Below are 27085 nucleotides of genomic sequence, written 5' to 3' on the forward strand. Positions count from 1 at the left end.
TGGTTGAGAATATTAACTTCTGTTTGTTCACTTGTTAAATGCTTCTATGAAGTCCTGTGATCAGGAATTCATAGTGATGCTTATCCCTCAGCTCTTACCTTTTTCTAGTGTTGACAATTAAAAAAAGAAAAAATTGTTTACAAAGCTCTTAGCTCTTGTCACTGTGCTCTTTATTGAAGCAAAATGAAAGGTTAGTTTTTCCACTACAGATTTCACTGGAAGTTTAACTTACAAAATAATATAATCTGTTTTTATTTTGGACTACTTCATACCTTCTTCCAGCTGCCAAATGTGAATCGGGTAGGATTGGTGGAAATTTAGTGTGCTTTTTTATTCTCCATATGATTCAAAATTGACACTGAAAAAGTTGAAAGATTCATGTGAATCTGTCTCTAGATGTATTTGCTCTCAAGAGCTGCAGATACTTTCCTATTTTGTCCCTTTTGTCCCACTAACATTTTTACTAGATTATTTTGTTCTAAAACATGGCAGCATTAGCCTACCTCATTTCTCAGGGCTTTTTTTTACATGTTGCTTTGGCTCTGTGTAAATTAAAGAATGCTTTTCACTTGGTAATGGAGATTATCAGTTTATTACTTGAAAGAGAAAATGTTCCTTTTGTGGGTAAGTTTTTTAGACTGTCTAAATGATATTTCCATGAAGTTTCCCAGATTGCTAGCCAATACACTCTTATGTTTTATCTTTTCTTTTTCCTTCCTTTATATGTTGTTTTAACAAATGTTCACTTTGGTTGGTTCTGGTTTTTTCCCTAGTCTTCCTGGGTAGGTTAAGAAGCTTCATAAAATTATAAAAGACTGAGTACTGTGCATTGCAGTATCTGAACTACAAAATAATTACATTTAATGTTATGTACTGCCTTGGAGGTTTTGGACTTTGCAGTAGACTTGCTTGATTTCCTGCAACTTTGAGCAAGAGAAGTGTCCATAATCCTACCTACATATCATTGCTGTCTTTGGAGTTTTCAAGTTGTCTGTATAGTCACAAATATTACTATTAGTGGCAAATCCAGATCAGGTGTTAATTTAGGGGTTGAACATATTCGGACCCCCACCCATCCCCCCTGCCCCCCAGCTGCTTTTCAAGTCTCAGACTACCTCACTGTTGTATTTCAGTGGGGAGAGAGGGAAAGGGGCTGGCTGCTGTGTTAGTAACCCAGCTTGTGAGAGCTTGTGGGGGTCTGGTGGGTGAAGAGGAGTGATGGTGGTGCGTCCCAGCTAGGATCTGTTTCCACCTCTGCTGCTGGTCTGCTGTCTGGGACTGCCCTCCATCTACTTCCCAATTTATAAACTTGGACTCCTTTGGAAGAACATCTTTGACTGAATGAGAAGCAAATGGAGAATATTGTCCTGCCAGAACTGGCATGTGCTGTTAGGCCATCTGAGGTGTCTTTGTGAGTCTCGCAGATGTGACAGAGGACCTGTGCTGCTGGTATGGCGGCTGCAGGGCAGGCAGGGTCCCCCTCCACTACCTAATTGGCATTACATGCCTGTGTTGAGGCAACCAAATGCCTCTCCAGATATATGTGAATACTCTGTGCATCTTGTACCCTTTTTGTCAAGACTTACTTGGCCAATCTGCAGAACATCTGCCAGAGCTGCTAAAATCACAGTCCTGCCCCATCCTTGCACCAGCTCAAGCATTTGTCTGTTCCCTTGTTGAGCCAGCTCAGCTCAGTAAACTGGCAAAGAAACTGACTTGCCTCCCTGAGCAAGGCAGTGAGTCATTACTAAGAAATACGATGAGACTAAACCTGTTGTTTGTTGTAACTTCTTTCTCATTGTTTAAAATCTATAGAACCTCTTAATTGAAGCACATTTTCATTATTAAATCCAGAAGTAACAAAACAGAAAAAGCATTTCTGTTTTTAAACCTCCCGCTGCCACCATTCCAGAATACAATTGTAGATACTTCAGGTGGCTCAAAACAATCATCTCTCCTTTGCAGTTAAGATACTAATTTATTTGGGATTATCTGTAGCTTTCAACATATGAAATCATCAATATTTGAGTTACAATGATTTGTTTTCCTGTTTTTCCATAACCACCATCAGCAGTGGGTATGGTAGGGTAAATTTAACTGTGGCAGTGTTGACTGACAGAGTGATAAAAGTCTGTTCAGCATTTTACATCAACATTTGTTCAGAGGAGCAATGTTGAAATAACTGTTATTTAAGGGCTTTCTTTTTGGATCTGCTAAAATGCATTCATTGCAAAATAATTGTGTCGGTATATATGATAGCTTATTGCTTGCCAGTTATATCCTTAGTATGTAGCCAAGTCCTTTTTTCCCTTTTTTTCTTTTTGGTCTTTTTAATTTTTCTGGCAAGCTTTACTTGTCTTGCGTTATTACAGAGCTTGGGTTGCCTTAGGTGAGTAAGTTAGGCATGTCCTTTCTGTGCTGCTAGACATTTCTCTGTTTCTCTTAGGTCTTTGCTTCAGACGTGCCATGTCAGTGGTACTTTGGATATTCAGGGACCACAGCTTGGTTGAGTCAGGCCCCGTGTTAATGAATGAGCCAGTGGATATGGATCAAATTTAAAACACCGAACTGAGTTCACAGCAGTATCAGTCAGAAAGTTATTTTTCAGCTTTTAAATTGCGTAACTTAACAAACGTGGAGTATCTCAGATTTGCACAGAATGTATTACTGTGGACATGACATTACTTGTTGCTTTTGGGGAATACATTATTCTCATTTTACATTGTCTGATCATCGTTAAATGGACGTTAATCGAGAGCGAGTTGTTAGGAAAAGTGTGTGAGTTAATTTGACATCTGAAAATGCCAAACTAAATTTCTGATTTTTTTTCCTTTCCTTGTGCCTTCCTCATTAATTACAAGTTTGGCATTTTTTTTTTTATTAGATAGGAAACAATAAGGATGCATTGAGAAAGACTTGGAACCCCAAATTCACATTAAGAAGTCACTTTGATGGAATAAGAGGTCTCGCTTTTCATCCAGTTGAACCAGTCTTAATAACAGCTTCAGAGGACCATACATTAAAAATGTGGAATTTACAAAAAACAGCCCCAGCAAAAAAGTAAGATTTTTTTTGTTTTGTTTCAAGAAACATTTTTTTTTCTTCTTCATAACCTTGGATGCCACTTCACTGAATGGCCCTTGCAGTTAATGGAAATTGTTCCTTGAATGTAAGAGTAGGAAAAGAAGCTCTTAGAGAAGGGTGCAGACAAAGAGTGCCAGAGGAAATCCTGTGTGTGTTTGTGAATGTGTTCTGCTTGTGAAAATGAAAGCCATTCACTTTTTTATATTTTCTTTGTAGATAACATGACAAATTAATTTATTAGTCAAAACATTTGGATGTGGCCTATTAATGTGCTTGCATGTGTACATAAATGTATAAAAATGCATTTTTATATATATATGCATATACTTGTATACACATGTATGCATATAACGTCTGTACAGCTTTAAACTTTGAGATGTTGCTAGGTTCCTTTGTACGCTCTCTTGCATGTTGCTGGGGATTTGCAGAAATGAGAGCAAATTCATAGTGGGGCTAGTATGATAAGGGAGTACATCATGCCTTTTAGGAGGACTGGGAAAAGCCTGGGATCGTCCTACAGTCTGGAACAACCCCCAGACTGGTAGTCCAGAGCAGCAGTTTTTGAAGTGGTTTGTAACTGTGCTACAGCATTGATACAAAACCAAGTTGTCATAAGCTCCTTTGCTGTGGTAGGGATTTGGTACATTTAACGACATATTCCATGTGATATTGATGGCCCTCCATTCCTTCCCCACGATTGGTGTATGTACTTACTGGCTTGATTGAACTGTGAGAGGCTGTGGACTTTGGATTTTTTTTTAAAAAACAAAAACCCAAACCAACAAATCCTATCATATTTTGAAAGAATTGAAAGAATTCCTAGACATATGAAAAATCTCGTTAAGAGTTGTGGGAGAAACACTTAAAAAGATGTAGCAGTGACTTTAAGAATTTAGCAATTCTGACATGTTTTTGTAAGGCATTGTGTGAGATCATAGACATGTTAACATTTTCTTGTATTTCATTTAGGAGTGCTTCTCTTGATGTAGAGCCAATATATACCTTCAGAGCACATAAGTGAGTATTTCCTGAGAAATCATATTTTAAGAATTATATGAGTTTTAAAGACACAGAATTTTTTTTAAAGGTAATTTCCACCTTGTCAACTAGTGATTTCATGTGATGCTTTTAATTCCCATGTTATTTAAAATATCTGCATATGTTCACCTTCTTTCTGTGTAATTATTTATGCCTGGAACTAGGCACACCACAGTTTTAAAAAGAAAAACATAGAGATTATACAGTTCAAATTCCATTATGTGTTGTGTTCATCGTTGCAGCTCTTGCCATTTTGTCAGATATATGCATCTACAAAGTAAAGCCGTTTGCAGTGAATTTAAATCTACTGAATCAATTTCATGAAAGAGCTTTAGGACTTCAGAAAAGGAAAAAAATCTGTTTATGCAAAATAACAAAGCCTATAGTTCAGAAGTGTGACACACTCATATTTCACGTACATAATGAGTAAATTGTCCTGTTAATAGTTACACTATCAAATATTGTGGAGGTTTTTTGTAGGAAGTGTAGCATATGATCTGACTATGCATGATTTTTGTTGCAGTCCATGCAGCAAGTGAATTGTGTCTGAGAGGAAAATGTGAAGATTTCATTAACGTTGCTTTTCACATAATGAATATGTTAATAGTCAATGTTTCTTTGGTGGGGGTTCTTCCAGTGGACCAGTGCTCTGTGTGGTGATGAGCAGTAATGGTGAACAGTGTTACAGTGGGGGAACGGATGGCCTCATCCATGGCTGGAACACAACCAACCCAAACATCGACCCCTATGACTCTTACGGTATGTTGCTGTCACTCACGCCAGTGAAGTGATACATTTAGTGACGTCAATGTTACGTGGCTAAAATAGTATAATTTGTAGCTAATGCTTCTTTGAAAATTTAAAAGAGAAAATTGAAACTTGACTTCAATTACTTTAATTAAATTTTTGTTTTAATACTGATGCTGGCTGATGAGAAGATAAATTTGTCATTTTCTTAAATAAGGCCTTGATCTCACTGCAATTTTGAGAAACCACTAGGCTGAAAAGTACAGAACTAAGCTTGATACTTGGCAAGTCCAGCAAATGTTTATTTTAATGTTCTTTTCTTTGACAAATCTCTGTAAAGTTGAGATAGAAAGAGGTTGTATAGTCTGAGACCAAAGCTGTTAATGTTGTCTGCAAACAGCTAAAAAGGCCCTGTTTGGTAAGGTTTACCAGATCACAGTGGGTGTCAGCCTTGTGGCCGTGTTTTAAAACATTTTTCACTTCTCGTAGCTTCAGATGTGGTTGGCCTCTAAGTTGGCTTTTGGAAAAAAGGGACTGATGTGCCATTAATGGCTGTTTGAAAGGGAATTTTAAAATCAAAATGTGTTTTGCCAACTTTGATACTGTCCCTTCTGATGAAACATTGTTCTGTTCTATCTAGTTGTAAACTGGATGACTGAATGCTGATGAATTCAAGCATCTTCATGCAAGAATAACTGAGAATTCTATATTGATACGACCTGATTGGTCTTGGGATTTTTATGGACTACCTTCTTAAAGTTGGTCCATAAACACAGACCAAGCTACAGCTGTTGACTTAATTCAAATTCTTTTTTGAAAAGTGGTTTGTTGTGGTTTTTTCACAGATCCTTCTGTTCTAAGAGGTGCTTTTGTAGGCCATACGGATGCAGTATGGGGTCTGGTTTACAGTGGAGCACACCAGCGTTTGCTGTCCTGTTCAGCAGACGGCACTATACGTTTGTGGAAAGCTACAGAAATTGCTCCAGCTCTCAATATATTTAATGATAATCAAGGTACGGAAAGCTGCCCTACCTTAACATTCATAATCATTGCTGTTCAGACTGCTGTAGTTTTGGCTACTGAATAGGAATATTTCTCGTTTGTTTTGCTGGATTTTTTATCTTCTGACTGTTTTGGGGGGAAGAGTTTTGGATCCCTGCTTCTTTGTCACGAGCTGAATAGGTACCTCCATGCAAGGAGACAATCACATACATCTTAAAAGCCAACTGTTGCAGATGATCTGCTCATGCTACTAGAACCATTGAGTGTAATGTTTCAACTCCATAGTTCGGATTCAAACTGAGTTTCGATTAGACCCTTGCTTTTGGTTTGTCCAGAATAAAAAGCTGTTTCTAGACATCTAAAACACTGGTAGTTGAAAAAGCTTACTCTGTTGGGTTTACTTACTGAAATGTCATGCACAAATCAAAATCCTACTATTTAGAGCCTAATTTCTTGAAGTTGTGGTCTTAAGTGCTCTAGAATGAGCCTGTTGCCAAACTCCCTTAGAGTTAATGGTACTGTCCCTAAAGGCAACCCCATGAGCTAAGACAGTTCCTTGGCTCTTCAGAACAACTTTGAGACAAAATAAACTTCAGCGTCATTGAACAGGCTTATTGAATTGTGGCATAAAGCAGGTCAGATCTGCCACTACTTGTTAGTTAAAATACACTGAGCAAGGTAGAAATGTTTCATACTTTTTAGTTCTTGCAGTACTATGTTTCCAAAGGTCTACAAGGTTCTGTGGAAAGCATAACTGGTTCACTGCCAGCTTGCCTACCTGTCTACTTTGAAAACTTCCTGACAGTGGTGGTGTGGTTGGGGTTTTTTTTGTTTGTTTTTTCTTTTCTTCTTTGTTTTGTTTTTGTTTTTTTAAATTAAATTAGGTGGGAAGACAGCATAGTGTTGCCTCACAGAGCTGATCTTGGTTTTTTTATATTCCAAACTGGAATGAAACCCAGCTGTGAAAGTCAAAAGATTCTCCATCAAAGATGGTCCTTTGGAATGGAGTTTTCCTGTGATTTAGTGAGAACCTTAGCAGTCATCATTTTAAGTCCTTTAGATTAACCACTATAGGCTTGCCAGGAAGCTGCAGATAAGCAGACATGGCAGTAGTAGAAAAGGCCACTTCAGAAACAGTATGTTTTCTTCTCACATCAGTCCTTTCTGGCTTTTTTGGAGTACCTGTAGATAAGTACCACTGTTCCTGAGCAACATTCCTGAGGTTGTGTGTCCCAGAAACATGTTTCTCCCATGAATCTTAGGTTTAGAGAGAGGTGATAATATTCCTGCATTATCTGCATCCATGGACATTAGGTTGCTTAATGTTCAGTGTCTGTCTCTGTACCTCTTCCTCCTTTTCCTCCTGGCATCTGTTGCAGCAGGTGGTGCTCTTTCACATAGTGGGTGACAAACAGGACATTTCAGGAGGAAAATTTTAAGGGATTTTCTGTACCCAAGCTCTGCTGGTTTGGCCTTCTCTCCTGTAGTGTTCAGATAGCTACAGTGTAAGGAGATCAGATATGTACTATAATAGGCAGGATGGACAAGGCATTGTAATACAAGTTTATAATGTATTAATGTAAGTTACCATGCTGACAATGTCAGCCTGTAAAATTTGCACCTGGAAGGTTTTGGGGTTTTTTTAAGGTCTGAATTTGCCCAGGCTAATAATAATGTTAATATCTGTCATGTAAATGGTTTTACTGCTTCAGTTTTCTGTCGTTTACTTGATGCAGTGGAGGTTTGTCTGAGAATTGCTCTTACAGTTAAAGGAAGGAAAAGGGGCCATGTAGTTCTTACTTTCTTAATTTCAAAGTAGATTTCTGTCCAGCTGCAGTTCCAGATACAGCATCTTAGAAAGAATGTTGTTGGTATGAATATCAGAAAAATATGATTAAAATAGCGATCATACAGGGCAATCTATTTAGATTGGCGTAATGCAGATTTTAAAATGTAACATTTCTTTCATAGCCATGGCATTTTTAATATTAAAGTGCTTACTGGTTTTGTTTGTTTGTTTTGTTTTCTTTACACCAACTAAACCTTACAGAAATGCTTTCTGCATTGTTTTCTAGAAATGGGAATCCCTTCGTCGGTAGATCTTGTGAGCAGTGACCCAAGCCTCATGGTAGCATCATTTAACAGTGGACACACTAGCATTTTTAACATGGAAACACGGCAACAAATTCTTACTTTGGAGTCAAGCGTGGATACTAGTATGTATCAGAAAAAAACCAAAAACCCTCCAAAAATTTGCTTGTTTAAGGCTGATACTGTTGATAGTCTTTTTGGTGTTTCCAAACAGTTTGGCAGTGTCATGATAAATTATAGCAGGAATTACATTACAAGCTGTGTTTCAAGATGTAACAGTAAATTATTACTACTACAGCAGACCTTATGGGCATTTCAGTAACAGGAGAATGCACATACTTTTGAAAGCAGGTAAAAGAAATGAGTCCACACTGTCTGAGTACCTCTTCAAGGTACACAATAGTGCAAGGGAAAGCACAAGGTTTCTTTAATACAGCCCAGTGATCTTTTCAGCTTCAGTTTCCATTCTTGTTTTCAGTTCAAAATTGCAAGATAGAGGTAATATCAGGAAAATCTGAAGCTGAATGTACTAAAAATTTGGGAGTCTGTGTATAGATCCTTTTTTATTTTTCCTCAGAAGTATCCCTTTTCTAAGTTTTATATACATTCGGCTCATTTGCAATTGGCTTTAGTTGGTTGAAGTTCTCTGTGTAGGAGAAAAACAAAGCTCTGGTGGAAGGGTATTCACAAAGTCCCATATAATGCCGTGGATCATCTAAGTGACCAGTATCAGAAGTTTTAGAGGAAACTATAAGGAGCCTGCTATCAGTAAATTATTTTATCCTGGCACAGGGAAAAAGAGACCAGAATGAGCTGAAGCATGAGGTTTCATATTCATGCCAAAATGGTAACCTGACAACAATCTAAAAATTCAGTTTTTCTTCAAATTTGATAGTTTTCTTGTTAAAAGTTTTGCGTCACTGAATTCTACTATTTAATTATATATTTAAAAGGGAGTAAGCCTTTTTATTGGCTTTGCCTCTCTGTTTTAAAATAATTAAATGTCATTTTGTAAGAGGGAAGGTAAGGAGACATCTTTCGTCTTTATATTATTTCTTACTGTGCAGGATGTCTCACATCTTTGTCTGAAAAAACAGTCCTAAATCAGTTATCTCTATTCAGTGCAAAGTACCTTTAAAAAAAAAAAAAAAAAAAAATTCTATGTTTTTTTTTCACCACCTCCTCCTTATTGTAATTCAGTAATATTCTTTTAAGAAAATGAGACCACGGTATGGCAACTAGCAGTCCCTGTTTAGTATCTTTAGTTATGTAACAGTACTATAAAGCTTACACATATTAAAAAAAAAAAAAAATTCTACAAAAACTAGGCAAGAGGAAGAATGAGTCACCCAGAATGACCTACCAGCACCACTTAGGGACTCCACTGTTCAGTATAAGCCTCACTCTGCTTGGCATTCTAAAACTGAGGATGGCTAGCACATGCAGTCTCATGTAATTTTAGGAACGTTTATTAATTTCTGTGTATTTTTTCCTTAATTTACACTTCCATAATTTTAGTGTCCTGTGGATGCTGACATTAATTGATGGTTCATATGTGACTTGAAGTCTTTACCACCTTAGTAGCAAGTAATCCTATAGTAGTATTCTATTTTATTTATTGTAGTAAGAATTCTGATTAGATAATGTGAGTGTTCTTTGGCAGCAGTTTAACTAAATACATTCAACTCCCACATGAAAGAATAACACTTAATTACAAATTATTATTATAAATTATTATTATCATTAAAATATATACAAAGTTATTATTATAAAATAAAATATTTTGATGTTCTGTGGAGTGGCTATTTGTGGTTTTGTGGCAATCTACGCCTTTTAAGACCACTCTTGCCCTAGTCAGTGCATCACAGCAATGCCTAGATTTTTAATGAAAATAATAGACTTTTTTCTCTATGTGTGAATATATGATATTTCAAGATTCTTGAAGGCTAGGAAAATGGCTCTCATGAATAGTCTAGCAACCTTTTCTTTCGTAAGAATTTTATTCCATATATATCAAGTCATAGTATGTGGGTTTTGCTTTGTGAGGGTGAGGGCATGGGATCTTGTTTGCTAGGAAACATACACTGTCTGCAGTGTTAACTTTCCACACTGTCAGTACGTTGTGAAAAGTTTGGCTTGTCAAGAGGAGGTGGGAAAGTGCAAAGAAGGTATTTTCACTCAGGTTTTGGCTTTACATTCTTGCCTGATGTGTGCCTCTAAAACTGTTCAACATTATTTGTGTTCACACTCACATATGGTTTATATATGCCTCTTTGTGTGTGTAATTTGGGAAGTTTTTTAGAGTAAACCACATTACAGAAGGTGCTAGCTGAGAGTTTTCGTTATATAAAGGTAAGAACTGTTTTGCAAATAAGATTGATTACATATTTATTTCTTAGTAGCAGTTTTTCAAAGAACTTAGCAATTTGCGTGTATTGATATATGTGGGTTTTTTCTTAGCAGTCAGTTCCTCCTGTCAGATAAACAAGGTCATCAGCCATCCAACTCTTCCAATTAGTATCACTGCTCATGAAGACAGACACATCAAATTCTACGACAACAATACAGGTATGCATGTTTTCAGCAGGTCTTAGTCATAGCAGCTGTATAACATAAACAGAATTTCATTATGATTAATATTATTCACAGAAATGCTGAGGGATGTCAAGAATTTGATACCCTCCCAAACAGGAATCTCTCATCACCAGTAGAGCCCAAAGATTGCCAGCCCTCTTAAACTTTATTGGCACAACGATTAGGAGCCTGCATTGTTCTCTGTCCATTTTATTAAAATGCCTTATGTATAGGGGTTATCAATATTGAACATAAAAGGAAGCTTTCTCAAAGTCTTTATGAGCTTATGTTCATGTTTCTTGTGTTGTGTTGTCTGTGTTATTTTGATCTGAGGGCAGGAAGCTCTGGCACTCCTCTAGTGCTTCCAAGACCTCTGCCTCTGATGGCTTGGAGGTAGAAGTTCCCTTGTAGGCATTGTTCTCAATTTGATCCCCTGTATTTCTCCAAATCTTTCAATTCTGCAGAAACAGCTGGACAGCTTATAATACTTTTTCTGCTTTGTAGTGAGAGTCACACTGAAATGCATTATTATGAATCTTTTAGGGTTTAAAGGAGTTTTTGACAGGAACGGTAGTGTTAATCTGGTGTTCTGACTGGGAGTCTTGATCATCTTCAGTTTGTGACTTCTGCTTCCAGGTCACGCTGTCTTAAAAGTTAAATTGAGATCTTTCAGTGTTTTTGTTGATTTTAAGTTTGCCGCTCCCCAGATGTATGTTAAATAAGAAGAGGTGAAAGGACCCAATGGAAGCTGAAGAAAAAGCTGAAAATAGCTGATTTGTTTAATGTTGTAGTTCAGTAATAAATAGTAGAGGAAATGGCTGTTCGGGGTTTTTTCTGGTTTATTATCTTCTGCAACAAAACACCGCACATTTGACTCAAGGTTTGCTTATTTTTAACATGAAATCATTACTGTAATTATAAAAACCTGTCATAGAACATTAGTTCTCTCTGAGTTGACTAAAATTATCCCATATTCTTATGTAGTTCATACTCATTGCTTATTACTATACTCATCTCCTGCCTTCCTTCCCAGTCAATATCTTACTCCTGAACTTGCTTAGTTCTCTTAAGGGGCAGATATTTAAAATGCACAATGATTGCAGCTTCGTGGTGGTTTTGCAGACATTAAAAAAAAGGTTTAACAAAGTTGGCGATATTGGTACTGTGGCTCTCCTGATACTGTAAACATTAAAAGAATGACTTCTTACATAGTTTTAATGATTCAATCATGGGACAAGATCTTGGATTTATGAGCTGTAGTAGTATTTAAGCAGTGAATACAGGTAACAGAATAAGTTACAGAAAATAACCTAAATAATAAATCTTTTCTTTCAAAGGAAAACTGATCCACTCCATGGTAGCTCACTTAGATGCAGTTACAAGTTTAGCTGTTGATCCTAATGGCTTGTATTTGATGTCTGGCAGTAAGTATATTCAGATTTCATTTTCTTTTTCTCATAATGATGGCAGAGATAAGAATTATAAAGAAAACTGTTTCCCCTTTCTTTAGGTCATGACTGTTCCATTCGCTTGTGGAATCTTGAAAGCAAGACCTGCATCCAAGAATTTACTGCTCATCGCAAAAAGTTTGATGAGTCCATTCATGATGTGGCATTCCACCCCTCCAAATGTTATATTGCCAGTGCAGGAGCAGATGCCCTGGCTAAGGTGTTTGTATGACAGAGTGCTTCCCTTTCAACTCTAGCTTTGTATATATTTAACCAGCTGCACAAAAGAGGAGGGCATGAGTGGTCTTATCCTGCCCTACAATTCAGAGAATGTTTGTAAGTGTTTAGTTTTGCAGGGTGCTGTTTTCTAAATTGACGTTTGTTCTGGTTTCTGTGAGCTCAGCTGGTGCTGAGAGCTTGGAATCTCTCAGTTTCAAATAGTTAAAAAACAAAAGAAATGCTTTTATTTCAGAGGGTGTGAATTTTCGTCCAGGCAGGCCTTGGGTGAAACTAGGTCTATGTATTCTCTATTAATAAAATGGAGTACTGGAAAGAAGGGGTCTAATTGCATCAGGGAGTAGGAAAAGAGGGAAACTTCCTAGAATGCTTCTCATTGAGGAATCTTAATGTACTTAAATCACCTGGAAGAAGTGTCACTTCACATGCCTACTACTGTGTCATGCGAGAGGCACTTTGTCATCCTTTTGGTATTAATAAAGTAGATCTTGTTCAGAGAGCAGTAGCGGATAGTTAATCTTAGCCACCTGGCTGCTAGCCTAAGATACATGCAATTAAAGGAAAGCAAATTACTAAAGTTAAAATGCAGTAAAGTTTTTGTTACATCTTCTGTCTTATACAGTAAATATTTAGTTTGCAAAAAACCCCACCATTTTTAAGAGACTTTATTAGTGTGTGTCTAGAAGCTGAGCCTTTAGTCTAGTCCCAATTAACAACAGACTGAAGCAGTCTGTATGTACTGTAGTAGCAGATTTAACTTATTCAGATTTATAATGCTGTTTATTCTTGAAGATCTGGCACAAGAAATTATCACAAAGCTTTCCAAAGAAGCTGTCCGACAATTTAACTATCAAATGTTCATCTCCTCTTTCTGTTCCTGCTAAAAAAGGATATTATTCTGGGCATTAAGGATAACAGTGAAATACTTCTTTTGAAGATTAAACCAATACCTGATGCTTTGTATGAGTCTTGCTAGTGCAATAGGTTGGAACTATGCAAAGTTCCATCAGTCTGAGAGATTCTGCTATTTCTAGAGGTATTTCCCAGCTTCATCATTTGCGGGACCTTAACTTGTCTGCTTCACTGGGTATATTATGCCATTGATTAGGCTACCTGAAGAATGAGTGTTTCTTTTAATTACTCAACAGATGTGCTTTATGTGTTAAGAGCTGCTCTGATTTGAATGGCAAAGAGCTTTTAATCCGATCATTTAGTCTTTTTTTTCCCTTCTTAAAGGAAGGTGAGTGGATTCTTTTCTATTACATGTCATCATCAGAGTTACTACTGCTCATAAGCCTGAAGTTGGTGTTTTCCTCTAATGTGAATGGAAGGCAGGATTTCTGCTGGAGATGATTTCTGGTGCTGATGTGAGTAGGAAAGAACCCAATGCAACTTGTCCATATACCAGCCTGAGGTTAAGACTGGAAACGATAAATTAATCTTTACCTTTAAACTGACACTTTTTAAAAAGGAATTGTTGGAAGATACCAACGTAGGGTTTGACTGTGTTGGTTTGAGAGTGGCATTTGGGGATGGGACCACATTTGAAGCTGATCTCAGAGTTTAAAACAACTTATGTTATTTAGAATAAAAGATTGACCTATGCTGTTTGAGCCTACGACGCATAATAGTTACTGCTAAAATATCCTGGAATACCTTTTATTGCTCAGAATATTCAGATACGTCACTTCATGATATTGATACACAATATATTTCCATAGATAAGATTAGAACTTTCACCATGAAACAGATGACTGCAATAGTAATTCAGATTATTTAGTTTTTATAAAGTGTTTTGGTTATGATAGAAAGGGGGAAACTTGGCTGCAAAACTGAGCATTCAACTTTGTGAGAGTTCTGTGTACTTGATTCATATTCTTTCAGTGTCATTATTTTATTTCTTTTTGAAGAGGAAATTACAAAGATTTATTTGAAAAGTTCTAAAAGTTATGTATATTATATATGTGTATATATACTGTAAACATGTATTAAATGTGTCTAGTAAGGGAAGACTCCATGGGTGCATTTTAATGTTTTAGTATTAAGAGTTCTCTTGAGTTTGTGTATACAAAGGATAATGGTGTGAGTATGAAATGAATGTTGTGCTTTTGCTTACACAGTACAATATGTAGTTACAGTTGTTTAAATTGCTGTACATAAAACTAATAGGCCAGCATGCTTGGTTTTAAAGACTGTCGTTCTGATTACAATTGGAATGTAAGAAGTGGCTGTTCAAATGTGAATTGAAAGATGTTTTCTTCTCACTATTGAGCTCATGCTCAAACTGAAAAGTGATTCTTATTTTTTTTTTTTAAGCTGGCAATAGCTAGAGGATGAGGTGCCTTTAAAAAACAAAACAAAACTAATGTAGCCTTACAAAGAGGTTGTGGAGTATATATATTTTTGTGCTGGTCTTCATAATTGATGTCAATGTCTTTTTACTGTACTTGCTCACATAAGTGTAGGACTGCAGGGTATTGTGCATGAGCCTGTTAGATCTTCTGATCATCATTTTAGGAATTAGGGATGAAAAAATTATTTAGGTTATCTAGTCCATCTGCTTGCTAAAGCAGGGTTGTAGACTTGTGCATTTTAATATTGTCTTGGCCAGTGAGGTTTTATGTATGTTTTAAACAATGAGGCTTCCTTTCAAACATAATGTCTCACTGACAGGAGGATTTACATTATGTTTGCTATTTCCTTTTTGTAACTTCACGCCAGTATTCCAAGCCATGTTTTGTGCCATTATACATATTGCTCATTGTCTTTGTAATTTGGAACCTGCATGCATGCAGTGATTCTAGCTGTAGCCTCCCTTTTCACTTTCTTCAAACTATTTTTCTCTCCGCTCTTTTTACACATTTTTTTTGTGTTTTGTTTTCAGCTTTTTAGCTCAGTTCTCCATAACACCCATAACACCATTCCACATACATGATTTGTTGGACGTAGCTGAAGGTTATCTGTTAAAAGTGTGGCTTTTGTTTGGTTGGGGGTTTTTTCCCTCTGTGACGTGATGCTTTTGTGTAGGAAGACCAAACTTCTGGTCTTCTGGCTACCATCTCACAAACCTATATTGTATTCCTTTGTTTTTGCCAACTATTTTAAAAAACTTTGAGCTTTGTTTCTTCTTCACTTTCAATATATTGTGAAGAATATGATTCTTTTGCAGCTAGATACTGAATTCCTGTTTCATAATTATCCTGGTTTTAAAAGCTTCAAAGTTTTGATCTCTGAGGGCACTAAATTATTTTTATTTTTTCCCCTTTTATGTGCGGTTTTTCCTGGTTCAATGTAATTGGTAACTTTCATGAATATGATATGTACATCTGTTGAAGATGTAAGCAAAACTGGACCTAAAGCTTATTATTGCAAAAAAAGCATGTTTGCGCAACATCAGTATATGGCATTTTACCATTACTGTTTTTCCCGTATCTAATTTACATGGTACACTTTTAAATGGTTAACTCATATAATTTTTTTGTATATGTTAGCGTGTGCTGCTGATTTTGGTTTTACTAACTAATTTAATGGGAGAATTTTCAGACCTTCTGTATGTTGAAAATCGGTCTGCTAGGTTTAAATAGTCTCATTTTATTTACTGTGCTGTTTGCTTTCATATATTTGATTCAGTTACCAAAATGCTTGCACAAAATTATTTGAAGTAGCCTGGAAGAAGCTCTAGATGTAATTATATTGTGGAAAACATTCTCTTCACTCTTACAACATTCTCATGTCTGCATTTATTTTTGTGCCTCAATGAGAAAACTTTTGTCATACCATGTAAAAGATTTTATTACTTGTAAGAGATCACCCATTGAATATTTTGGGATCTCATTCACCTTCATTTTGATCAAATATGTTCTTTAGCAAGAAATGTCTAGAACTACATGCCACATACTGTAGGTTATGGGGTTTTTTTCGGCGGTATATTTTCAAGTAACATTATGTTAAAGCAGTCCCGTATGTAATGCGTTTTGAGTAAGTGTGTGATGTTCACTGTACAGCTTTGTGATTAGGTCATATAGCACCATTTTGCAGTTGTGCATTTAAAGAAACCAGAAACTTGTCCTTTTGAATAAATCTGTAAGAGATAAAGGACATAGTTACACGACCTTTTTCACTACACCTGTTTGATCACAGATGTGTGCCCTTTCGCCCCTTCCTTCTTTGCATTTTAATGCTGTAATTTTGGGGAGCAGCATAATTCCATAAACTGATGTGTCGTTTGAGCAATGTTTGATTGGCAGAAGCATTAGTCGATCCCAAAGGAAACAAAAATTTTAAGATGGGCAGAACTATTAGATATGCAAGTTTGGGATTTTTTTTTTTTTTAATGCCTTTCAAAATGTGCGTTTGGACACGTTTGCAGGCTGTGGTTTGGCAGTGTCTTTGCAGACTGTCCTAGGGAGCCTACTTAACACCTGTGTGAAATACCTAGTAAACCTGGTAAAGCCTAGCAATGTGGGTTGAGTTGAGGAAGAAAAACGAGCCATTGTGGTTATCCCTGTGAGGGACCGTAGCAGTGTTCTTCTTGGAGTCCTCTTTGCTGAAAGCATCAGGCTTGCAGTCCAAGGAGTAATTCCTACAGCATGGGAGGATCTGCAAACGAGATTATTTGTAGGCAGTGGTCATTTGGATTGTGTGCTGAACAGTGAGGGAAGCATGGAGACCATTTGCTGAACTCTGTAGGAGATAGATGGTAGGTTAAATGGCCAGAACCGATGTGCCCTCCATGTGACTGTTGTTATCACAGGAGAATTTGGCTGGGGAGCAGTGCAGAGTTTAGCCTGATGGTATTGCAAAGGACAACATTAAAAGGTTAGAGTAGCAAGCGTGGTGAGGCTTTCCCATAATGATTCTCCAGATTTATTCATTGATCCATTCGGTGCAGGTTATATGAAGGATAAAATCTAGAATCCATTCGGATTCCAAATTGTGCACTTGTGTCAAAGTAAAGAACAAAGTGGAGATTGTTCAGATTTTGAAATTGTGTCACTTTAGATGAGGACATGGCAAAAGATTTGTAATAGCATATTACTTAAACTCTAGGAACTCTTCTAGTAACGTAGTCTTCATGTTGGGGACCTAGTTATATGACCGTAAGTTCCTCGGACACTGTAGTGGTACTACTCTTTTGCTTCTAGATAAACAGTTATTTAAAAACAAAATTGCAGGACTAAGGCTTTGTTTCATGATGTTCATTAATATTGAACCAAAGTCAAAAATTTGGGAAGCAGAGTAGAATTTCAGGCTTGTTTCTCGTTTTTATTATCTTTTTTTTTTCCCCTTCAGTCATAATCTGCATATTTAATATGTATTACATACAGTGTCATCTGTATGATTCACTTCACATTAAATAGCCCATTCTATAAAAAATGATCCTTCAGTACTTTCTCACACAAATGGGACGTGAATGGGATCAGAGGTTCCAGGTAATTTGTGACTCACTTAGCACATGTGTCTTTCAGTTTTCTAATGGATGAGCTGATAAGTCATGAAAGTCATTGTGAAAACATGTTGCTGCTTGTAATACAGCATCTAAAAACATTCTGAAATTTATGGCTGTGTAGTAGAAATTGTTTTGGACTACACTGTTAAAGAATGAAGAAATCGGAATATGATAGTAAAACACATATGGTAAATCAGTTTGTATGAGATGTTGCAGTCTTTGACATGGTAATTTGAGTTTTCTTGGGCATCTGCTGTTTGTGAGCATCATAGAGATGCTTGGCATAGCTGTTAGTATTGAGTGACAGAGGCAAAGCAAAGATTTCCCTGAAAAACCTACTCAGATGTTTCAGGAAGCTCCCTTTTTCCATAAGGATATGAAGGTGATGAGAATATTTTATCTAAACCTTACAATGTATTCAGTTGAAGGGGGTTACAATAGGCGAACAGTCTTGATTCTTGTGTCATCAGTGTCTTGAAGCTTAGGGACGGCACCGTTACTGAAATGAATGGCCTGTAAACTGTTAGTCAAAACCTCCACAATGTTTCTACTGAGCAGCAGAGAAACTGCTGGAAACCACAGTGTCCATATGTCCAGCTATTGAGGGGGTGTTTTACAAGAGATAACCCGTATTGTAAAAGATAATATTAATATACGGTAGAACAAATCAACAAACACCTGGGGAATGGGGGGAACTAGGATGACCTTTGTGTAAATACTCCTTGCTCAGACAAGTGCTCTGGTTCAGCTGATGGGACTAATCCCAAGAGGGAGGGTGGCTTTACATCAGACCTTCCTAATGATGACTCTGCCTGCACCTAATGTTGTTCAGGTTATCTATTCTTTTGATGCTTGTTTATTAACTTTCCACTTAAATCCTCCTTTAGGCTATATTTTCTGAAAATCTTAAAATCTCGTCTGCAGTGAAGTCTCACTGCAGGGTTGATTTCATAAAGGACTATGGATTTTCTCTTAGACTATTTTTTGAAGTGTGATGGTGTTTCAGCTTCAGTCCTACCCCTCCCACCACCAAAAAGCAGATTTGTACCTCCTTATTCCCAGTTCCTTTAATTCTACTGAGTTCTGTCTTACCCCACCTGCTAACTTAATTTTGCTGTTCTGTAGTCTGTTGTGAGACCTTAAGAAGTGCTGTATCATTTAGGATGTTTTAGAGAATCTAAATTCCCCTGTAGAAGGTGTAAGCCCAGTTGAACAGCACAATTTGTGGTTCTCAGCTGGTTCATTGTCAAATTTGTTGCTAGATGACAAAATCCAAACTATGGCTGAGCTAAAAAGACACTGCATAATAACAAATGCTTTTTAGCCCAGCTTTCTTCCTGATCAAGTCTGGGTTATACTGTGCGTTAGTTTCGCCCTGCTCATGCTGCCAAGCCATGCTGTGATCCTGGGAGATCACACCCACGTTTAAACCATGCCTGCACCTGTGTTTTTAAGCTGCTGAAAACCTTCTGTTGACATGGTCCTCGAGCCCAGTCTACTTGCATTCCCTCAGTTTGAACTGCAGGCTCCCAAAATTACTTCCTTGCTATTTCAAGAAACTCTTGGTCCTCGCACCGTAGGATTGGACAGGGAAGTTGAGAAAAAATTAATGGAGCTGGATTTGTACTGTTCTGAAAGGGAAGGGATAACTTGTTGCCAAACCAAATATTTTCATTATTTTTGGATTACTTATTAAAAGCAGCCAAAAACATTGTATAAGGGATAAATTATGGACTTCAAGCTAATATTTTTCCATTAAGAATTTATTTTTTTATTCTTCTTGTCATCAAGATATAGTGCTTTTTGAATGTAGCTTGTTTTCAGATGTATGGCTCCTAGAATTGTTTCCTTGCAGTCAGACATTTACAAACATGCATAGGTTTTGAAAACTGTCTCATATGTGTTAGCACTTTTTCTGGAAATGAAAACTGAGCATGTTAGCTAATAATTTCTTGTACCTTTATAGCTCAAGCAGACTGAAAAGCGGCCTTGTGCTATGTATTCCTTGAATCATGCATCTGAAAAAACTTGTAGAAGAAAATCCGTGATGAGAAGGCTATTGTTGCTGTAAGATTTTCTGTTGACATTGTCAACATTTCATTTCGTATTGTATTTCATATAAATATCTTCAATTGGCTTCTTTTAAAAGAAACTGTCAGGTTAAAAAAACTTTTTTTTTTTGCCTTTTGGACCATATGTTGGAAGGCTTTTTTTGTTGCTTATATTAATATACTTTTTTCCTCTTCTGTACAAGAATAACTATTGAACTCAGAGTTACCTGTCAGTTTTCTTTTGGAGAAGATGCCACAGGTGATAACCACTTAAATGTCAATAATTACAGTTGCTTCTCTTCTGTTCTGGGTCACTTCCATGACACATAGTTGATAGGAAAAGGCTACTGTGACTGATACATAAACAACTAAAGGGAATTAAGACTCCCCTTCAGAATTATTCTGAGGTTGTGATTTTGCACGCAGTTTTGAATAACTACTCTGAAACAACAGTGCTGGGCTTCAAGTGTCTTGCAAAGTGGTGGATCCAAATGAGAAATACCTTCTTGTTGAGTAATAGTCTGCTTGTCAGTTTCTGTGTATGGCTCAGTACAAGGCTGTGTCACAATTTCAGTACCACCTAGTTACCTTGTTTAAATGCTACTGTTGTACAAAAGTGAAATTTTTTTTAAGTGAGATGCTCTGTTTTCTAACTTGTGAAGGAAATAGTTTTACTTGGGAGTAAGCATCCATAAATTGAATGTATTTCATGATTTCAGAAAGGCTTCTTAATCACGGGACGTGAGAAAAGTGAAAAAAGTGATTTGTTCTCCAAAGATTTGATAAGCAAGCATTTATTATAAAAAGTATAAATTTTTTCTTTAAATGAAAATGTTTCTTCAAACACTTTAATATTAAACTTCTTACTAAAATTTGGTAGTTTAAAATCCTGGATAAATATCTAAAATATAAAAGATAGAAAATTCTGAGGGAGATTATTTTGAAATACGCCAGTATATATTTTTGAGTGTCAAAATTGCAGCCCTGAATTTTCTCTTTTTACTGCAATTCATATTTAGTGAAACTTCTTGGATAGGTTATATTTAAAGCTACATTCACTTTCCTGAGTAAGTCAAGTAAATATTTGTCATTACAATTATATAGATCTGCTTATGTTAGTGTGCTGTTTAAAATGAGACCACATCGAGGTAACCATGCCGGTATTTGTGTTGGTATGACAGTAGTGGAGTGGGGTAGCTGCATACTGTACCCGCATCCTGTGCTGAGCAAAATCACGTGGACTTCCAGAAGTAAGCAATGGTTTTTAAGAGCAGCTTTATTTAATGTTACAGCAGCAACTAAGTGTCATTTGTACCATATAATTATGTAAATGGGGTGCTAATAAATACTATTTTTCAACATTTTGTATTGTGTTCCTAATTCCATGCTTTATCCCAAGACGTGTGTGGTCTCAGAGTGTGTACTAGGGGGGGAGGAGCGCGCTCTGACTAGGACAAGTAGATGTGCATTTGGAAGGGCATGAAGTAACTGCATGAGAACTTCCTTTTGAACACTGCGACGTGCTACCTTTCACAGTAGCGTCTCAGTTTTTCTGTTCCCATAGGTCTTGGTTTTGAACTGCTCTGCTGCCCTGGAACTGCTGGCACCCTATATCTTTCTGTGCGCTTATGAAGACACTGGGGACTGCGTGCCTGGGCTGAACAGATCCGCAGAGCGGGTACGGTGCCGCTGTCTCAGCGGCGCATTGATCGCAGCGAGACATGGTGCGCTTCCTGGGGAGAACATTCATTTAATGTAAAAATAAGCACGTGGTTCTGCCCTTGGGGAGATGATGAGGGAGGCAAACCGCACACCACAGATGGTAGTCGCGTTGCTACAGGAAGATGCTCAGAACAGCACTGTTGAGGGGGTGGTATGGGAACCTACACAGCACTGAGCAGAACAACTTGTTAGCGAGTCCATCCTGTTTTTCCTAAGCTTGTAGGTGGGATAGGCAAAGTTCTCATCTCTTCTTCATGGTAGGTAAAATAACCTTTCTGATTTAGTCCTGCTGGTCTTCCCTCCTCACAGGAAAGGAGGAATTGCTTTGTGAAATGACAATACAATTGCATTCGCCCCAGTCTTCTGCTGACTCTCTGGAGGCAGAACATTCCTGAGGCAGGGAGAAAGATGATTTCATGAATGATGTAGGAGTGACCCTTCCACATGGGAGACCTTCCTAGCATCCTTACGGGTTTGCCTATGAACAAGACACGTCTCCATAATGGTTTGAGTGTGAGAAAAGTGACTATATTCTCTTCAGCCGTATGGTGAAACTTTCAACTACCGTTTCTCTTTGTGGTTAAAAAGTCATTTCTATGAGTGAGTGTTGGAGTCCTTGAGCTGCATTATCAGAGCTTGTATTAGAAATCAGAGAAGGGGTATCAGAAACTGGTATTAAGAAAAAACTAGCGTCTCTTGCCTTTCAGTATGACTGACAGCTGAATGTGAGTGATGTAGCTGATGCAGTGCTAAAACCTGTATTGCCCTCCAGTTTAAGTTTTTAACAAGGGGGAAAACGACCCCAAAACAAAACCCAAACTATTTTGAGGAATTTGCGGTGCTCAGCTATATAGAGGTACACCTGCAAATGTGATTTAGCAAATGTAGATGACCTGCTACTCAGACTTCTCAAACTGAAATGGGAATGGGAAAAGGTGGTGGTTTTTTGTTTCCATAATGTTGCTCGTGGGCAGAGAAAAATAACTAGAAGAATGATAGGGAGTGACTTTTTTTCAACCATGAAGTATTTTAAGGTATGTATACCACAGATGACTAACTTTTAGTGTTTGGTGTCTATGTGATATTTCTGCTATTTACTGCTTGCTTTGACTTGCCAAGTAGATAATTTGTGTAGATAATAATACCAAGCGGATAATTTTCTGTGGAGTTTACAGGTAGGGTGTTAAATCCACTAAGAACATTTAGATTGGGTTGGTCCCATCTGGTTGCTTAACCCCAGACCTTTTCCTGGTTACTGGTACGGTTCCCCTCATGTGCTGGTGAGCCATGGGGGGAGGACCATGAGGAGGAGGGGGAAGCTCGCCTGCCCCCCTGTCAGAAAAGCAAAATTCAGCAACTGCCATGGGGAAACACTCCTCTTGCTGAACCTGCAAAGCAGCAGCGGTGAGGAGCAGGAGGGTGCACAGAGCAGGTGATCCCTCCTGTGCGGGGGGGCACAGTGACAGCAGGGGTGCTGAGTGTCCCACTTCTGGACCAGCAAGGTAAGGTACTGCTGGGAACAGGACTTTGAGTTACCTCTCTCTGAAGAGGTGGTTGAACTTCGAATTGAATTTGGTTGTTCACCTGGAATGTGAGTAGCTAATGCTGGAGCTGGGGGCCAGAGGTGCTGTCATTGAGCTCTCCCACGGCTTCCGGAGCATGGACATCTGTCGTGATTGCCGAGCAATGGTAAGCCCCAGCCCAACTCGAGTGCAAAGATGCTTGTTTCCTAGGGAGAGGGTGATCCGACACCCCACGTTAGGCTGTGTATCCAGAGACTAGTTCAGGCAGTCCCAGCTGTGGCTGCCTGCCTGCCTGCCTCAAGGTTCAACCCGTTGGTGCCCTTCTCTTTTGGATGCCTCACCCAGACGGCAGGTTCCGCTGCACTGGACAGACATCTGAAACTAACGTGGCCCAGCATCAAATGTCTGGACATCCAGACCCTCTTTTGAATCAGAAAGTGTGTAGAGATGATGTTAATTCTTTTCAGCTTCCAAGTCTGGTTCCAAGGAGGACGTGATCTTGCAGGCTTGGGGAGCTACATACGATTTTGATGCCTTTCAGCCATTAGACTCTGCTTCGATGACTGCTACCTCTGATAGGTATTTTGGTGGTCCTGCCTCTGCTAGCTCACTCTTAGACTTTATTTCAGCTGAGCATCCAAAAGGATGACATTAAAAAACCTGGGGCTTTACCAACCTTGCTAAGTCTTCCATAATCTAGCGAGAACCTCAGCAGCATTTCAGAAACGGAAATGGCCATAAACGGCATATTTAGTGTGCATTTTATAACCACATATGAGATGATATGTACTGCATATGCCTTTGGGACAATTTTATTGCAAAAGATACAGCAATTTGTATTGATAAGCTCAAAATAGCTTGTATATGTTACAGAAGGAGTTCTGGTTCTTCCAACAAATACACCCCCTCAAACATTTATGAAGATTTATACGTAAGTTATCTTGTTTTTTAATAAAACAGTATTTAGAGACTTTATTAGATAGCAAGTATTTTGATTGCTATGAAAGGTAAAGGTTAAGAGAGGTGTGTTCTGTGCTTGCTTTTGTTAATGGAAGGGTGTATTTTTACAAGTTTTGAGGCTTACGCTTAAGTTTACAGTGTTTAGGAATAGCACATCTAAGTTTAGATGAGTCGGATTAAACACTAAACCACTTTCAGTCTTTGAGATCGAGCAATTTCAAGGTCATCCCAAGAAGTTAATAAAAATGCACATTGGGAACCGAACACTAGAGTTCTGTAAACTTAAGAGAAACCATTTAAACAACAACAAACCCTGAAGCGCCCTTTGTAAATGCTTGACACAGAAGATAGCTGTGCAACTTCCCTGTGAAAGAGCATTTAAAAGCTCGCTGTCATTGCTTGAGGTTTAAGCTTTTGGAAGAAATTACAATGCTTATCCTAAAGAACACGTGTGGCTCTAACTGTTCCTAATGTTTCGGCCGTCTGTGCTGTGTTTTTGGCAGAGCACAAGTGAAACATTGGGGAGTCTGCAGAGTACCAGCCTGCCGTGCCGCAAGAGTGCGCCCAGTATGGAAAACAATATGCGGTGGTAAGCTGTTGCATTAAAAATTAAACCACAATATTAAGAGTAGCTAAATGTTAAGACTTAGGCCTCTTGCTCAGCTAGCCCCAAATTAAAAACCAAGCAAACAGTTTTCAGACAATAAATCTGGTGTCTGAACTGAAGTCCCCAGTAAATTCAGTTTGTGTGTCTTGAGTTTTGTCCAGCCCATGTAATATCCCTCTGCTTTCAGTGGAAGGGTAGTGAAGGGAGGTGGGTCAGGAGATGGGGGGGGTATCAGGCGTTGCTCTGCTTCTACCTAACTCTCTATTCTCAGTCTTTATCTTTTTTTCAAGCCAAGAGGCTGTTGCTGTGGAAGTGCAGCACCACAGATTAATGTTAAGACCCCTGCATACAAATATATTTCATGTCTTTGTTTTGCTTTTTTGGATGCTGGCAGTGCCCTGTGCCTTCTGTGTACTGGTAGCATTGTATTGATGGTGTTCAGTTAAATCTGGAACTGAATGTTTGTTCTAAAGAGGAAGGTCTGAATTTTTCCTGTGTGAAACTGCTGTTTTGTCCAGGATTGGTTTTGATAACCTCTTGAGAGGACCCCAGCCTGGCTTCTGTTACCGCACCAGGGAGATCATGCAGAATCTGCTGTTCTCATTAGTTTGCATTACACTTACTTAATTGGTAGTTTTTCAGCTGCTGCAGTCATATTTCCAAACGTAACAATTTAAAAGATGGTGCTACTTTTGTTGACAGAAGGGAGTCTCCCTTATGGCAATTTACTTCAATTAACATTTTTGTGTGAATAATAAACATGCTGGGTCACGGTTATTAAAACTATAAATGCTATTAAAAGTCTGGTTTGTGAATAAGATGTGAAATTTGAGTTTTAATTTCTTCCCTATTTCCTATCAGTTCCACAAACCTGATGCAGTGTGGCTTTGATTGCCATAAAGTGTAGGAACACACATGCTTTTATTGGCTGTGAAACTCCATCCCTTTCCTTTGATAACTTTGCTTACTTTGCTTAATTAACATGTTTTCTTATGTTATACTGGATGGAAACATAACCAGCAACTGCTGCTTCCTAATTAAAGTGCGATTCTTTTGGCCCTCTTAATGTGTCTGTCCTCCCCTACTGACTAGTGGTATGGCTAGTGCTTCACTTAAGAGACAACCATGTGTTTTGAATAAGCCAGGGCTGTAATAGGCTCATCTTGAAATTAATCCATAAAACAGACGTCTCTCCCAAATTTGGGAGACGGTGTCTGTAAATGCTGAAAATGCTGCTTTTCCTAGTGTATAATACAGAACTTCAGATAATTCCCTCTTAAATCCTGTTAATAGCTCTCGAATAGCTTTCCTCACACTCGAGACTGCCGTAAGCTGTTCTGAGCTGTGGTTTAACGCTAGGGCGATGGGTTTCAAATGCTTTTCCAATTGCAAGCAACCTAAACCCACAGTTTTTTCTCAAAGAGTCTCCTCTGCCCTGGAAGCTCTCCTGTGGCCCTGCAGGCCTTGAGCTGCGTTAGAGCGGAGCAAGGGAGCTAAGGAGGTGAGACACTTCTCAAAATCAAATATTAATGCAGCGCTGTAGGAGAGTACATTCCGGTTCCTGTGTGTTGGCTGCTTTGTGGATTTAGGGCTTTATTGGGGTTGACAAACAGTTGTAGGGTCCCACAGCTTTCCAGTCTCTGGGTTTGGATAAAACTCAATGCTTGAGTTTACACTAGTTGAAGTTTAACTTACTGGCAAGACAGCTGTATGGAGAGTGCCCTTTTTTAAGAAGGTACTCAAATTTGACTTGTATTGTGCTCCCCACCCCCTCCAAAAAAAAAAAGTTTTTTAAAAAAGTGGTATTTCAGCTTTAACCTGGGTGTCTGTCATCTGGTGGGCAGTGCCGCATGGAGGTGCTGCTGCCACAGGAGCTGAGCAGCATGGCTGCCCCCTGAAAGGGACCTGGCCGCTTCAGGAAGCAGGTGGTACATTTTAAAGGAGCTTGTGTGTGCCCAGAGTTTGGAATCAGACAAGCTGGGGCTCTATATCAGAAGCAGCTTTTCAAACAGGTCCAGTTATTTCCTCCATGTTTACTGCCTCTTTCACTATCCATCCAAATCAGAGTTTCTGAAGCCTGCAAAGAAAAAAAACAAAACAAAACAACACCAATCAACAGTCTACGCAGAGCGTTATCATGCATAGGGACAGAGCTGGAATCAACCTTGCTGACTGGAAAGTGCCAGAGAAAAACACCTCCAGTATTTCTTGAACTGAGAGCTGGCATTACTCCTGTGGCACATGGTGTGCCTTCAGCGTGGTGCCCAAGGCTCTCGCTTTGCTCAAGTCCATCAGTTCCGTGGCTGGGAATTAAATTCTATGCAAATGTTTTGGATGAGCTGGTTGACAAAACGGTAGAGGTTGTCAAATTCATCCACAAAGAAGGAATGCTCCTTATCGGGGTCTGTGGCAATGGCTTCCAGTTCGTCTTGGGCTGCCCAAGCAATTCCAATGGAGTAAGCTATAACTCCTGGAAAGAAACCCAGAGTTTAGAAACAGCGTTATTTGTCATTGAATTGGTTTTATTTAAGACCAATACTGCAAATGTAGTT

The 27085-nt window shown here is 38.3% G+C and overlaps 2 protein-coding genes across 5 annotated transcripts in view; one reads left to right on the forward strand and one right to left on the reverse strand.

The window, feature by feature from the left end:
• The window catches only part of STRN (striatin), a 73396-nt gene extending 52314 nt beyond the window's left edge, over positions 1 to 21082 (forward strand). For 2 of the 3 annotated variants that reach the window (XM_056356959.1, XM_056356961.1), the window contains 8 exons: positions 2885 to 3060; positions 4054 to 4101; positions 4760 to 4881; positions 5715 to 5882; positions 7947 to 8087; positions 10423 to 10530; positions 11874 to 11960; positions 12047 to 21082. In XM_056356959.1, coding sequence (XP_056212934.1) covers positions 2885 to 3060; positions 4054 to 4101; positions 4760 to 4881; positions 5715 to 5882; positions 7947 to 8087; positions 10423 to 10530; positions 11874 to 11960; positions 12047 to 12216 — 1020 coding nt within the window. In that variant the 3' untranslated portion in view covers positions 12217 to 21082. The remainder of the gene's footprint in view (positions 1 to 2884; positions 3061 to 4053; positions 4102 to 4759; positions 4882 to 5714; positions 5883 to 7946; positions 8088 to 10422; positions 10531 to 11873; positions 11961 to 12046) is intronic. The other variant, XM_056356960.1, reaches the window with a different exon arrangement.
• A 1126-nt stretch (positions 21083 to 22208) lies between these two features.
• VIT (vitrin) overlaps positions 22209 to 27085 on the reverse strand; it is a 53150-nt gene continuing 48273 nt past the window's right edge. For both annotated transcript variants that reach the window (XM_056356963.1, XM_056356964.1), the window contains one exon: positions 22209 to 27003. In XM_056356963.1, coding sequence (XP_056212938.1) covers positions 26825 to 27003 — 179 coding nt within the window. In that variant the 3' untranslated portion in view covers positions 22209 to 26824. The remainder of the gene's footprint in view (positions 27004 to 27085) is intronic.

Source organism: Falco biarmicus, chromosome 12 (assembly GCF_023638135.1).
Source record: "Falco biarmicus isolate bFalBia1 chromosome 12, bFalBia1.pri, whole genome shotgun sequence".
In the NCBI taxonomy this organism is placed as follows: domain Eukaryota; kingdom Metazoa; phylum Chordata; class Aves; order Falconiformes; family Falconidae; genus Falco; species Falco biarmicus.